This window comes from Lolium perenne, chromosome 2, assembly GCF_019359855.2.
Source record: "Lolium perenne isolate Kyuss_39 chromosome 2, Kyuss_2.0, whole genome shotgun sequence".
NCBI lineage: Eukaryota > Viridiplantae > Streptophyta > Magnoliopsida > Poales > Poaceae > Lolium > Lolium perenne.
In genome coordinates, this window is record NC_067245.2 from 31,241,462 (window position 1) to 31,256,020 (window position 14,559).

At 45.4% G+C, this 14,559-nt stretch overlaps 2 protein-coding genes across 3 annotated transcripts; one reads left to right on the forward strand and one right to left on the reverse strand.

Moving 5' to 3' along the window:
• Nucleotides 1–2,004: 2,004 nt before the first annotated feature.
• On the reverse strand, nt 2,005–4,961 carry LOC139835976 (MEIOTIC F-BOX protein MOF-like). 2 transcript variants are annotated; one of them, XM_071825940.1, is made up of 5 exons: nt 4,771–4,961; nt 3,473–4,644; nt 2,828–2,983; nt 2,516–2,705; nt 2,005–2,321 (listed from the first exon to the last, which is right to left on the reverse strand). In XM_071825940.1, the coding sequence occupies exons 2-5, from the start codon at nt 4,625–4,627 to the stop codon at nt 2,257–2,259; spliced, it is 1,566 nt and encodes a 521-aa protein (XP_071682041.1). In that variant the 5' UTR covers nt 4,628–4,644; nt 4,771–4,961; the 3' UTR covers nt 2,005–2,256. The 2 variants fall into 2 exon arrangements, with proteins under 2 accessions (XP_071682041.1, XP_071682042.1); XM_071825941.1 differs by lacking the exons at nt 2,516–2,705; nt 4,771–4,961 and having other exon boundaries at nt 3,473–4,682.
• Nucleotides 4,962–5,433: 472 nt separating this feature from the next.
• Nucleotides 5,434–7,067, forward strand: LOC139835977 (uncharacterized). The gene is made up of 2 exons (XM_071825942.1): nt 5,434–5,882; nt 6,680–7,067. The coding sequence occupies exons 1-2, from the start codon at nt 5,449–5,451 to the stop codon at nt 6,867–6,869; spliced, it is 624 nt and encodes a 207-aa protein (XP_071682043.1). The 5' UTR covers nt 5,434–5,448; the 3' UTR covers nt 6,870–7,067.
• Nucleotides 7,068–14,559: the final 7,492 nt, after the last annotated feature.

Consider the following 14,559-nt stretch of genomic DNA (forward strand, 5'->3'; position numbering starts at 1 on the left):
TCGTTTGAAAGATAAGACATTTTGAATATTCAAATTTGGAAAAGATTACACTGATATCAGCGGATCTGTCTGCTAGACCATGCATGGAGAATTTTCCGTGTATAAAAGATTTAGTCAATTTTTTTTTTGATAAAAAAGGAAATTTTACCATAAATAGAAATTTGTATATTACTATTTTTTTACAAAATACTTCGTATGAAATTAAATTTTCGTGTTGGTAAGTTTTTAAATTTACGGTTGATAAATTTCGTATTTCAGGGTTGATAAATTCCGTATTTCAGGGTTGATAACTTTTAACCCAAAAAAAACTTGTCAAAACATATTAACATGGGTGCTAGTTTCGAAGATCTCGTCGAGACCGGTTCATAGGTGAAAATGGATTTAAAATCAGAGTTATCATTTGTGAGATAAAACATTTTAAATTTTCGAATTCTGAAAGATTCTCGCTTACATCAGCAGATTCGTACTGTTCCACATGCATGCAAAACTTTTCAGAAATAGCAATCACTACAGTCCAAAATATACCTAAAATGGAATTTTTTCTTTATCCAAAACTGACCGCTCCCTGTAGCTTGGGCGGGTGACCGCCAGCTAGGGTTGCCCCAATCCTATGGTCTCTACTCTCTAGAGTCTAGAGGGAAACCTTCCTAAAATAAGTTCAAATATCCGGAGAATAGAATGTTCCTTAAAATATTATCATACCGTAAGTTTGATATGTAAACTCACATTTCTTGTTATTTTTCTAATTCTTCTCTCATTTTTCAATGTTTTTTATTTAAACATATTTCTACAATCTTCATGTTTTCAATAAATTTAATGTTGCCAACAAATGTTTCTAAATTTTGTATAGTTTAAGCTATTTCCCTCACATTTTCTTTGGATTAATCGAATCTATAGAACAAAATTTTGAATCTTTCTAATCGTTTCTCCATTATTTTCTGTAATTTTCTGTATTTTTTATCAACCGGTCTTCCACACAACAACTTCCAATACACGATACTCCATCGTTAGGCGTTAGCTAAGTATTCCCAAAAAACTAAAATCGGGAATATGGGAATTTTTTTTTTTTTAGAAAACATGTATATGGAGCTGGTACATATAAAATAATCTAGGAAGCACGTAATTTTGTAAAAAAAAGTTTCTATCTTTTACTTTAAAACTCACATATTTTCACTATTTTAGTAGAATACTCCAAGATTTTTCCAAATTTCCATTTATTTTGCTAATTCTCCCTTTTCTACTTTTCGATCTACACAAACTTTGTCAATCTTCCTATTGACAGTAAATTAAGTGTTACTACACACTGTTTCTAAATTTTTGTATAGTCTAAGCTATTTACCTAATTTTTTCTTTAGATTAAATAAATTTGTAGAACATAACTTTAAATTTTAGTTTTCCTTCTACCATTATTTCCTGTCTCTATTTTGTATTTTTATTGATCGGTCTTCCATGCGTCCCAGAGCACCACCATGCCATCACTAAACCTGCTCAATGGGAAATGTAGGCGAGCAAGGACGCCTTCTTTGTAACTGACACTGGGTAGACGCCACGATATCCACCTGATAGAGGCCAGAGCGTTTATGTACTCACCGAGAACTTTCTTTTTTCGCTTTGTGACATCTCTTCCAAGTTCCGCTCCTCCTGTGTTTGGTCATGCCCACTAAATGACTGAACCGAAGTCTTCCAAGTTCCGCTCCTCCTGTGTTTGGTCATGCCCACTAAATGACTGAACCGAAGCATAGCATCTGCATCTCAGGAACAGCACATTGGAACATTCAAGCTAAGAACGTGGTTCCGTTCCAAAAAGAAAGCTAAAAGTGTCTTCCCTATCAAAACAAAAATGAATTTCAAGATCCAATCCGTCAGCTCAGTTTTTCGGAGGTGCTCATAGGGGTAGGATGTGCGTGTGTGCGTTTATAGAGACGAGTGTATGCGTGTGTACGTGAGCGTCTGCGTGCTGTGTTTCTAAAAAAAAAAAGGCAACAATGTCTCCACACAAGCAAATAATATTCCCACAGAAAACATCAACGAGAAGGATCCGCTGCAGACTACATCAACAGGCAAACTACTACTAAGTCTCAACTCACGCTACAGAAGAGCATTCTAACAATTGGATCGCCATGGGTAATTCCACACTTAATCTTACATTCTAACTTCTCCACCAAGAATACCAACATATATGTCATGGCCTTGAAAGCACACCTCAGTATCACACAAAAATCATGGTTAATTTCTTGCCTATCAGATGCTTGGCAGTCACTCCCCCCAGAAGTCCAGTTCGTGCTTGGCAAGATCTTTCATGGACTGCTGGTCACGAAGATCTGGCACAAAATCAGATAATGGATGAGTCAACTGAGTCGCTTTTTCATTACTTAATAGAATAGTCTGACAAGATGTCCATTTAACCACATTTATCTATTCACAAACGTGGTGATAACCTGATAACGGATAAAGTATGTAATGATAATAACACAAATAAATATGAAACCACAGATGAAGAGAAGGTCTGACTCACAAGCATTCCCATTACGGCAGACATATATCTTCTCAAGGGATATACCATTTGCCATGAACAAATGTGCCAACATATGGACTCTGACATCATCCTTCGAGCATTTTATCTTGACAATTCTAATATGATTGCAAGTAAATGATCTATCCTCCAGTTCGATGTCTGTTTTTGATGGCTCTCTGGTATTGAAGTTCTTTTTACAGAACAATAAAATTGTTACAAGTCATATATATATAGTCAGGTTAGGGTACACAAGACTTCTACAAAGTATTGCAATAATCAGGTAGCATACAACAAATATGTAACTACACATACCAATTTCAGGTGGAGAAAAAGTCTCTCTATATTAGGTGAATGCTGCAGCAAGAAAATTAATGCATCAAAATCAGTAGCCATACACCATTCACCGAGGGACAAGGTCTTCAGGTTGATAAAGGTTGGACACCTTTTCAGTTCCCTACTCAGAACCACCTTCATAATGCATACGTAGAGAGTATTCAGCAAAGAACAATGATAATCTGCATTAACATTAACTTCATACTTGGCATACAGATGCAATGGAATTATTTAATATGAAGAGAAGAAACCAAAAATATCCAATAGCTAGATCTACAATAATATGTAAACTGTAATCACTTGAAATTATGACTGCAGTCACCTCAAAACTCAAAAGTAACTGATGAATAGCGACACCTTAAAGCTACACACTTCCATATCTAATCTAGACGCATTTTTCATGATGTCGACTCCTTTTAAAGTCAGATGCGCCTAGGTAACCAGAGTTTAGTATTGCAAATCCGTAGTATAGTGATTGGACACTCTGTGTTCTAGTGCAGAGAACAAATTGTTTTTGAGGAAAACAATTGTTCTGTGTAAATAACTTTGGCTATATAGGAAGCAGGATCTATATACATACTGAAAGAGGGATATCAACAATAGCAGGTGATAGCCTATACATACCTCTCCAGCATCAGCCAACAACTCCAAACTGGTAGCACTCGAAAGGCTGTGAAGAATATTACAGCCACCTAAAACTGTACTATAATTGCATCCATCGTTCCCTCCATAGTCATGATAGTTACCCTCTCTGCTGAAATTCTGGCCGTCCCCAAGGTAGCCACTTGCAATATCACTATATTTTTTGTAGGTATTCTCATCGCTGTCGATATCACTGCCATAACCATACTTGTCCTTGTAACCATGAAGCGCATATCTTTTTGGAGACAACCCATGTCCATATCCAATCTTGTAATTGTCGATCTTATCATTATCATCATCAGTGGTTTCACCAAACTCATCGTCATCATCATCATCGCTGTCGTGTTCAAAATCAGGACTCAAGAAGCAGTCGTCAAGTATGATGGTGCCAGTGAGCAACGAACCCAGGTTCTCAAACGACGGAACTCGGCCATAAGGTGTGACGAGGTGCAGAAGCGCGAGGTTCAGAGCAGCAACGGAGAAGTCCAGATTGATGGTGCACTTGAGCATGATCAGAGTCTTCAAAGAGGCAGACTCGATCCGAGTGCCCGCCACCACGCAGTCCTTGAGATCCAGCTCCTCCAAAGACGTGCAGCCAGAAGAAAGCTGCCGGAGGATCGTGCAATCGAGCCTCGCATAGGCCAGCTTCAAGACCTTGAGGTGGCAGGAGACGAAGGAGACGCTGTCCAACGGCGCGGGAAACTTCCGATGCCCGACGACGTGTATAACCTGCGCCCTGCGCTTTAGAGCGGCCATGATCCACGCGTCGGCATCGTCGTCGTCGAAGGCTTCCTCCTCGTCCTCGTCGGTCGTGCGCAGGCGGAGGGTGACCACGGGCGCCGACACGTCACGGAAGAGGAGGAGGCAGTTCACGAAGTCGCGGAGCTCGCTTGGCGTGCCGTCACGGCTGGAGGAGCTCGTGCGGATATCGACGCAGGGAGCGGACTCCCAGAGGTGGCGCCACCGCCGCGCGAGGAGGCAGGTCGGCACCACCTCCCACGCCTTGAGGAAGGACATGATGTGGTGCAGGAGCGCGTCCGGGAGGGCGCTGAGGCGGTCCGGGGCCTCGCCGACGGAAATGGACGTCTTGTCGGCACGGCGGTGCGAACACAGGTGCCTGGTGTTTGTCCTGCGCATTTCGTCGAACGGGTTGTCTGCAGTTTTCGTCCAAGGGTTAGGCAGGGTTCCTCGCAGGCTCACACAGGCCGCAATCTTGCCATCATTTTGCAAAGGAATCAATGGGGAAGGATGCATATGGATATGGAAGTTAGGAGGGGTACCTCACAGATTCGTTGAGATGGTGTGGGGTTCTTGACGCGCAGAAATCCAAATTTTTGGAGAATGTACTAGTTTCCTTTGACGGACTTCGGGCTAAAGCATAGATGAAGCAGTTTATATTTTCAACAAAATAATGAGAAATAAGAGTTATTTGTCACACTAGTTCCACGATATCTAAATAAGAGTTATTTGTCACACTAGTTCCACGATATCTAGATTAGTTTTTTATGCGTCTCTGGGCACGTAAAGTAGGTGTATGCCCAGTATGCTTGTCTTCAGATGGACTGTTTCTACGAAACAGGGGGCCGAGGGTTGTTCTGTGCATTTGTAGATAATTTTGGTACCGAGGACTTATTTTATAAAGATAGAGTTGGTATTCATTCATATTAGCATACTGGCAATCATCATATCCTGTCAACCGAATGCACATCTTTATCTGATATGTGGCCCCTTTAACATGCTATATCTGGTTTGCTTTCAATCGGGTGCGTAGTTGCAAACACCCTAGCTATTCACTTCTGCAGGTTAGTACCTAGCTCTAGATATGAAGATCCTCCAAATCAGTTTTTGTGTGCATACCTTAGCATACTTTCATATCTGTATATACTCTGTCTGTGCCCTTCTGATATTCTCTATAATTTTGTTTTCTGTGGTTGATATGTTTTTGACTCCTTTTCTATATGCTATATTTACATCAAGATGAGATAAAGCAAAAGGTGGATGCCAAATTTAATGAGTTGGGGGACATGTGCGAGAGGGGGGAGCTTGAACCTGAGCAGGCTTATGAGCTATTCAAAGAATTTGAGGATAAGATGGTCTCAGAGTGCACAGAACTAATGGAAGCAGAGCCACCAACTGTTGATGAACTTTCCGAACAAGATAAGAAGAGTGTTGAGCTGAATGATCCACCTGGTGCGGGACCTGTTCTAAGGTGGGAGTCAACTATTGTCTTTGCTCCTGGTGGTGATGCATGGCATCCCAAAAATAGGAAAGTTAAACTCAGTGTAACTGTCAAGGAACTGGGACTTTCCCGGCATGCTTTCCGTCGACTACGTGAGGTTGTTGGAAAGAGGTATAACTCAGGAAAAGATGAGCTTACAATAACGAGTGAAAGGTATGCCCAATGATCCTGCTTCCAATGTTTATACTGTCTGCAGAACTGTACTTACTCTAAATGCATCTGTGCCTTAATATAACATTGACTATAGTCGATGCTTGAAATTTCAGACAGATTCATCCTGGTTGTAAAATGAAACATTCGTTAGATGAAGGTTGCAACTGTTAATAATTATCAGATGCAAAAAAAACATGGTTAACCAAGTACACATTCCTTTACTTGTTAAGCGAAAATAATATCTGTTCTGGAATCCTATATTTTCTGGTTGCCATGTTCAACATTCTCGACATGTAAGTCAATTTGGTTCGATCTCTATGTTGCTGCTGCCTCTGCACTTAGCAGTGAGGTTTGCTGATAGGTGTCCGCTCAGTTTCGAAGGTGCTTATTAGGTATGCTTAAAATTTCTGCTTTGGCGAATATAAGCTGATGTTTTGATACAGAAAACAGTTAAGAATGCTACTCCCTCTGATCCATAATAAGTGTCTTGGTTTTTAGTTTAAATTTGAATTAAAACCACGACAGTTATTATGGATATCGGAGGGAGTATTAAATTTTAGTTTAAATGTGTTATGGTGAAAAACCCTATTAAGATGAAGGTTCTTCGGCTTATCATACGTGCAGACTTCAGGATGGTACTCCTTTTCATTTCATTTCTTTTCTTTTCTTTTCTTTTCTTTTCAAGAATATGCAAAAAGCCAGTGTGTTTTATTTCATCGAAAAGGTAGAAGGTTGGATAGTAGTCTTACAACATCACTTGTTGCTACTTGTAGATAACAGTTCAATTACTTCTGCAGATTTGATCACCGGGAGGAGAACAGAAAGGATTGCTTGAGGACACTGTATGCTCTTGTGGAAGATGCCATGAAAGCGGACGTGTTGGCCGATGATGCTAGAAATGCTTATGTTAAAGGGAGGCTTAAGGCTAATTCTCAGTTCATGGACCGACTGAAGATGAAGACACATAAATTAAGGCAAGCTGCATAAGGCGTGGCTATGGAGCTTCCAGTTGGAACAAATCATCTCTCTTGTCATCAGTATGGAGACCATCCTGTTCAATATCTGTATTGTTATAAATGGGGGAAATTGTGCCCTTCTGTACTTCTGCTTTTGTTTGCACTCTTTTCTAGGTTTTACTGCATTACTTTGTTCCTTCCAAGAGAAAACTGTAGTTTATTCTTGACATACACCATGCCTGTGATGCCGTGCAAATCAGTTTGCACAAGCGATTGGTGAAAGATTCTGGTCGCTGACTCTAGTAAAATTCTTGTCACAAAAGTTGCGGCTCACTAATAATTGATAAACTTCAACACCTTCTGTTTCAGCACCTAGTTTTCCAATATAACAAAAAGCGCGAACATATACATTTTTAATGCATATCCTGAGGTCAATCTGACCTTGTCTTTTTTGTTGGGAAACCTTCGCTACCTAGAGAGGTGATAAACGAAAGTGCTAAAGTTGTTGACATATTTACGGGTTTATATATTTCTGAATGCCACCCTAGGCGCCCCGTCAGGAGTTAGATGCTGCTTAAGGCTACGTTGAGATTTGTCCGCAAGTAAATAAGTTTTACGGTTTTCTTTTGGCTTTGATTGTACAACACCATATAATTTCTCATATTTTTTCAGCATTTCACTCTATCTTTTATCAGATTACTTTGGACAAAATAATGCGAACCACATGATAGATAGCTGGAATTATAATGGGTTTCAAAATGATACAATGTCACAGAAATTTCATTGTATAGTTGAGACTGATTTCATTAAGATAAGAAAGACAGACATGACAAAACACAAAGCCTAACCATATATTTTTAAAATCGACCACATGTTCCTGCAAATTGGCGGTCTGCAAGCCTAGCGTTTTGTGTTGAACTGGACCATCTACAGCTTATTGCGGATCTACAGTTGAACACAAGTATATCTTACGATCAATCTCAATCATAGCTCGGATTAGGTCATCCATAAGAAGTAACCGCAGAGGAAAAATGTGAAAAGTTATTCCGAACAAAAATTCCATCTCCATATTGTCACGTAGTACGAGAAAAGTTGAATAACATTTTCTCAGAAATTAACTTAGAGTAGAGTTTGCTCAATGGAAAAGAGCAAAACTGTGTGGAGATGTGGGCACTGGCGAGGAGTAGCGCGTGAGTCTCAGTGGAGGTGTTGGAGCTCGATCGCCTGTGATCTGAGTTCCGGTGGAGTTTCTTGTACTTAAAGCCTCTTTCTATCTTAACATGAAAGACACGCAATTCTCGTGCGTGTTCTTGAAAAAGAAATTACCTTCATCTCGACCCTCGTATGGCCACGGCGAAGAACGACCTCTCAGGCCCTGAAGGTGTGCAACATCTTCCAAATGAAATTGCGCCTTGAGCCGCCTACAACGTGGGAATAATAGGAATGTTAGCTCGATGCTGTTGTGGGAGTGGGAGTTTGACGATGTGGTCTCAACAAGAATCCTTGCCACGAACATGATACACAACTCGCAAAAACCCTAGCCGCTGGACGGACAACTAGAGTGGAGAAAGAGCGGAGAAGGATTCGAGGCGAGGGGTTGGAATGAGTTATTAACATGTGTGTATACACAACTAAACTGTCGATTCGATATGCAGTTCCAGAGGGATCCGACCAAAACTCCAGACATGTTCATCTGCCGACAGAAAAATAGCCACACATTCATCGGTAACTCGTAATGCCGAGGACACATTCTAGCAGGCAAAACTAGACAACCTGCAGACGATGTTAATAGGAGGGAGTACTCTAATTGCTCTTGGTTTTACTCCTCTCTAATTGCTATCGGCGAATGTTAATAAGAGGTATGTTTGTTTTGCCAAACACAATACATGTGTGAGTCCCTGCTACTTATTTTTGTCTTCAGGATATATCCTCTATTACAGCAGGGAAGGATGACACGTTTTGTGAGCCGCACGTCGCAAGGGCGACATGCTGCCCACTTCTGGCGCCGCCCCGCCGCCGAGGATCCCCGTCCACCGGAGTTCAGCGCCGCGGCGAGGTGTCGAAGATGGAAGGCGATCTACTTTGACGAGGGGCAGCGGAGGTACTGCTCAATTCTCCGAATCGCTCACGACATCACCTTGCTCTTGGATGGCGCAGGATTGGAGATTGGGAGGATCATCGGTGATCAGCAGATCGAGAATGGGATGACGGTGATGTTCCCGGCAGGGGCGGAGCCAGGGATATAATTGAGAGGGGGCAATTTGTGGCATCAGGGTTGTATTTAGCTTTGTGAGAGGGGGCATCAATGGTGAAAAATTAACATATTAGCCTGTTAGTGAAAATTGAGTGGGGGCAATGGCCCCCATAGGCTTGTACCTGCATCCGCCCATGGTTCCCGGCCTACCGTGTGTTGATTGACCCGCAGATCCGTGAGCTCGGGGGTGATGACATGGCGGAGCAGGGGTCAGCGCCACCGATCTCGCCGTCATGTGTACGCGCGGGAAACGTGGTTGCTGGGCTGCAGGCCCGCTACGAGGCCATGGCGTTTGAAGCTTCACCTAGCAGGCCTCAACCCAATACAGTTCTGGAGAGTCCAGGCCGTGGGTTATCTGGGACACCCCTCGGTCCCATCTCCCGCAATCTCCCCTCCCCACACCCTAGATCGAGGGCGACGTGTGGTGTCGTCTTCGTGAGGGATCCAAATCCACCCCGAATCCAAGCTCCACCGTCTCTTCCACCGAGGATCTGGCAAGGGGTGAGGTCTGGTGACAGGAGATCCTGCGCACAAGTGGTCAGTGAGATGGATCGACGTCCCCCTCGCCGTTCTCCACCACGCAGATCTCCGATGAGAGGTGGGTACCAGAGACCACCGTACAATCCTCGGTTCAGATCGGCCGAGGAAAGGCGTCAAGACGAGAGAAGGTGGGAGGAGGAACGACGCTGGGAGGAAGACAGAAGAAGGGAGGATGATCGACGCAAGGAGGAGGAGAGGAGGCCTGAGGTAGAGATGAGGCGCCGCTCATAAGAACGCCGTCGCATCGAAGAGAGGAGGTTGGAAGAAGACCGGCGTAGGGCAGAAACCGTCTGCATCACTGAGAAGACGACAAGGGAACGAGCGTTGGCGGAGCGTCAGAGGAAGGAGAATTTGGCGGCGACAAGCAACCGCGACCGCTGGGCTCACCGGCAAGAAATGGCCGGAGCGCGTGCTGATTCGTCCGCAAACTCATTCGCCACCGCTCCTTCATCAACTCTTCCGCATCAACCTACCATGGTAAGTTCTATGAACCCTGGTAGAACCCCAGATCCGCTTGAGTCGAATGCAGGAAGATCAGCCAATACGTCTTCCATAGTTCCATTGGTCAGCACGGCGCCGATGGGGTCATGTGTACCCCCATCGGCTGCTGCAGCTAGTAGAGACGTTCATTTGAGCACGTTACCCTTACAGAATGTCAGGAATGAAAATTTTCTTGGCTGTCTGAACTGTGGCAAGAACCACCATATCAGTATCTGTCAGGAGAGGGATCCATGGGAGTACCGTTCACCATACTATGGGAGCCCTGATTCTGGGCAAGGCTTTTATTTGATTCATGCTGTGGAAGCTGAAATACAGTCCTTAGAATTACTGAATTATGCTTAGATAACAGTTCGTGGTGATGTTACATTCAGAGATATGGAACATTAATTCCAAGTCTGGTCAGATTCCTTGGGGTATAAGTGGAGATTCTATGTCAAGGTGGCTGCAGAGAACCAATTCATTACCAGATTCCCCAATGCTAAGTGTATTGAAGAACTCTCACACTTTGGAAAATTCTTTATGAAAACTGTCCCTGATGCCATTATCAAGATTGAGAAATGGGCTGGTGATATTGAGCCCTTTGCTGTCATGGAGGGATCCCCATGAAATACATAAACAAATCCACAGTATATTATGTTGCAAGCATGGCTGGAGTGCCTTTGGCTCTTGATATGAATTTTCTCAGAAACTTTGCTTATGTTAGAGTGAAGATTGGCTGCCAGGACCCTGCACTGGTCCCCAGCTCAAGAATTGGTACCATCAAGAAGGGGTTTTATGAGTTCCAATTCACCAGGTGTTATCACCAGAATTTGACCGAGTCAGAGGTGGGCCACGATCAAGATGGGCTTGAAGAATATACATGGAAGAAATACGTGAATCGGCCTGTTATGCAAAGTTTGGGCTAGTTTGCCCGTGTATCTGTAATATAGTAGGATACGTGTCGGTTAGTTAGAGTTTGTCTCGTGCACGGTGGGGATTATTCCCACGTTAGAAAGTCTACGGACTATAAATATGTATCTAGGGTTTATGAAATAAACAACAATCACGTTCATCACAAATCAATCTAGGCGCATCGCCAACTCCCTTGTCTCGAGGGTTTCTTCCGGGTAAGCATCATGCTGCCTAGATCGCATCTTGCGATCTAGGCAGTACAAGTTTATTCGTCGTTCATGCGTTGCTCGTACTGAAGCCTTTTTGATGGCGAGCAACGTAGTTATCTTAGATGTGTTAGGGTTAGCATTGTTCTTCGTATCATATGCTGTCGTAGTGCAACCCTTAGACATCTAGCCGCCCTTACACCTATCTTAGGTGTAGGGGCGGAACCCCGCTTGATCGTTATTTAGTAGATCCGATCCGTTATGGTTGCTCCTTGTTCTTCAAGGATTAGTTTAATATCTGCATAGTTAGGCCTTACAAAGGGTTGGAGGATCCAGCGGCGCGTAGGGTGTAGTTTGCTAGCCCTAGACAGGATGTTCCGGGGATCAACCTCGTGTTGGTTTTTAGGCCCTGTCTAGGATCGGCTTACGATCACCGTACGCGCTCGCGAGGCCCAATCACGAGTAGGACGTTCCGATTATGCGGTGAAAACCCTAAATCGTCGTAGATCGTTTTAGCTTTATCTTGATCAAGCAGGACCACCATATATTCGTACACCTCGTGCGAATCATGGGTGGATCGGCTCTTTGAGCCGATTCACAGGACAACCTGAGAGCCGATCGAGGCTCGTATTTAATGTTTACGTGTATGCCATGCAGGAAACTAAGCGAGGCATCTCCATCACCTTCCTGACCAGGTATAGGTCAGGTGGCACGCCTTTGCACCAGCATCGGACGTGCGTGCCGGAGTCTTTGCGGGCCGTCGCTCGGAGGGACCAGGGCCAGCCGCAGCCCTAAGTTGCTCCCGGCTCTCCTGTGTTGCCCGTCGCTGCTCGCCGGTGGGTTTCTGACCGCAACACATTCTGGCACGCCCGGTGGGACAATCTTCGACATCAACCACATCGCCATCTACATCTGAGATGGCGGACGGCACCCCAGTCACGTACGAGGATCTGACCGAGGAGCTCAAGAAGAAGTATGACGAGGTCAAAGCGATCCTCGAAGCCGACCTCATCGGCTCTTTTCACAGAACCCGTTCACATGGCATCAGGTGGAAAGGGTTCTCGCCTGAAGGTGCGCTCGATGGAATAGACCTGTCCGCCCCGTCAGAAGAACGCACCAGGTCCCTGCGTCAGGAGATTAACTACATGGTGGCTCACTCGCTGCACCGCCACTCTGAGAACCTGGTGAACACTTTGGAGCGTGTCGCTCTTCGGGTGATCCAGGAGATCATGAGGCACCAGTACTCTCCGTCAGGACCAGCTCTCGGGACATACCAAGGAGAGATGCCACTCCAGTCCCATCCACCGTTGCCATTCGCGTTGGCAGCACCAGAAGTGCCGAATTCACCGGCATTCATCGTCTACAAGATCGGTGGTGACCCTAGTGACTACCAGTTCTTGCACGAGGCGCCTAAGGAGATCCCTCACGGATACACGTGCACATACGTGCCAGACTGCGGTAACTGGGCACTCACAAACCAGGCCGCAGCAGCAGGGACTTCTGGAAAAGCAGGAGGAACGTCAGCGACAGATCTTGAGAAGCAGACGTGGCTAGCTAAATATGCCACTCCGACAAACCTCCAGAGCTCAGCTCCTGCAGTTGGCTCAGAGCTGGAAAAGCAAGCATGGCTGGCTAAGTATGCCACTCCGGCGAATCTTCAGAGTTCGACTCCTGCAGCCAGCACCGCGGATCAAATCAGTACCATACTGAGAGACCAGTTCGGCATGGTGCCGAAAAGGAGGACAATCGGCTATTCCAAGCCGTACCCCAACGAGTACGAGTTGATCCCGCTACCACCCAAATATCGGCTCCCTGATTTCTCCAAGTTCAATGGATCAGATGGTTCCAGCTCCATCGAGCATGTGAGCCGATACTTGGCACAGCTGGGCACGATCTCAGCAGCAGATGAGCTACGTGTGAGGTTCTTCGCACAGTCCCTCACAGGATCAGCTTTCGGGTGGTACACTTCGTTGCCACCAGACTCGATCCGGACTTGGAAGCAGTTGGAAGAACAGTTCCACATGCAGTATCACTCAGAGGCTTCCGAGTCTGGCCTTGCCGATCTAGCACAAATACGTCAGAAGCGTGGAGAAACTATGGCAGAATACGTCCAGCGCTTCAGAAGTCTTAGGAACCGATGTTATTCGGCTCGTGTGACTGAAAAGGAAGCAGTCGAGTTGGCGGTGGTGGGCCTTGCATCACCAATCAAGGACATGGCCTCCCAAGCAGACTACCCTTCACTGGCGCACATGGTTCAGAAACTGTCGTTATATGAACAGCGCCACCCGGACTTGTACCAGGACAAATTCAAGCGTGCGGTAGTCCTGGTTGAGGCAGATGAAGACGAAGGCTCTGCGGGAGATCAAGAAGTAGCAGTGGCTGAATGGACTCGGGGGGCAACCCCCGTGTCCTGCAAATGTGTTAAGCCACCAGGTCCGCCCAGAGGGTTTGATTTTGACGTGACTAAAACTGAGCAAATCTTCGACCTCTTACTCAAGGAGAAGCAGTTGAAGTTACCCGAAGGCCTCAAAATCCCCAAGGTATAGGAGCTGAACGGAAAAGCCATACTGCAAATGGCATAACTCGTTCTCCCATGCCACCAACGACTGCAGGGTGTGGCGTCAGTAGATCCAAATGGCGATAGAACAAGGACGTCTGATTTTCAACCAGTACGCCATGAAGGTCGACTCCCACCCCTTCCCCGCTGTTAACATGGTGGAGTGCACTTACCCTGAAGGTTGCCAGCCAGGATTCTCGTTCAACATCAACATGGTAGGACCTGAACACCACTCTGGCAAGGATGGAGACGAGGGCAGCTGCTCTCGTAGCAAGGACACAGAGGAGGCCGCTCCACGCGATCGGCTCCGGCACGATGGCAAGCGCTATATCACAGAGGGAGAAGTAAGGAACGTAAGATATCAGCGACCTCTCTCTGATCACCTCCTCAACAAGTATGTGAGTCAATATAGCCAACGCCGACGATCCAGCGACGATGATGATAGAGACCGTCTGGCTAGGGACGCCAGGAGACATCGTCGGCATGATCGCGACGAGGAGGAATACGAGCGCCGTGCCAAGGAAAAATCGAGGGAGCAAGACGACGAGGATAGGCACTGGGACTGCCCCTTCTTCAGACACTGCTGGGATTCAGGAATGAGCCGATTGCCTACAATCGGCAACTGCCCAGAATGTAAACAGAAGAGGAAGGATGCAGCTAACGTGTCCGTGTTCAAACGTCTAGGGCCTCTCCCACCTCGAAGCAAGCACGCTGAGTCCCCTCGGGTGGAAGATCTCGAGGATTTGGAAGACAATGAAGAAGAAGAAGACAG

Bases quoted from the DNA above. Each gene is read 5' to 3' on its own strand.
- LOC139835976 (XM_071825940.1), bottom strand. From the start codon at position 4,627: ATGCGCAGGACAAACACCAGGCACCTGTGTTCGCACCGCCGTGCCGAC. The intron at 2,984-3,472 runs GTATGTATAGGC...TGCATTATGAAG, and splicing joins TGTTGGCTGATGCTGGAGAG to GTGGTTCTGAGTAGGGAACT. The intron at 2,322-2,515 runs GTGAGTCAGACC...ATTTTGTGCCAG, and splicing joins CTGCCGTAATGGGAATGCTT to ATCTTCGTGACCAGCAGTCC.
- LOC139835977 (XM_071825942.1), top strand. From the start codon at position 5,449: ATGCTATATTTACATCAAGATGAGATAAAGCAAAAGGTGGATGCCAAA. The intron at 5,883-6,679 runs GTATGCCCAATG...TTACTTCTGCAG, and splicing joins CTTACAATAACGAGTGAAAG to ATTTGATCACCGGGAGGAGA.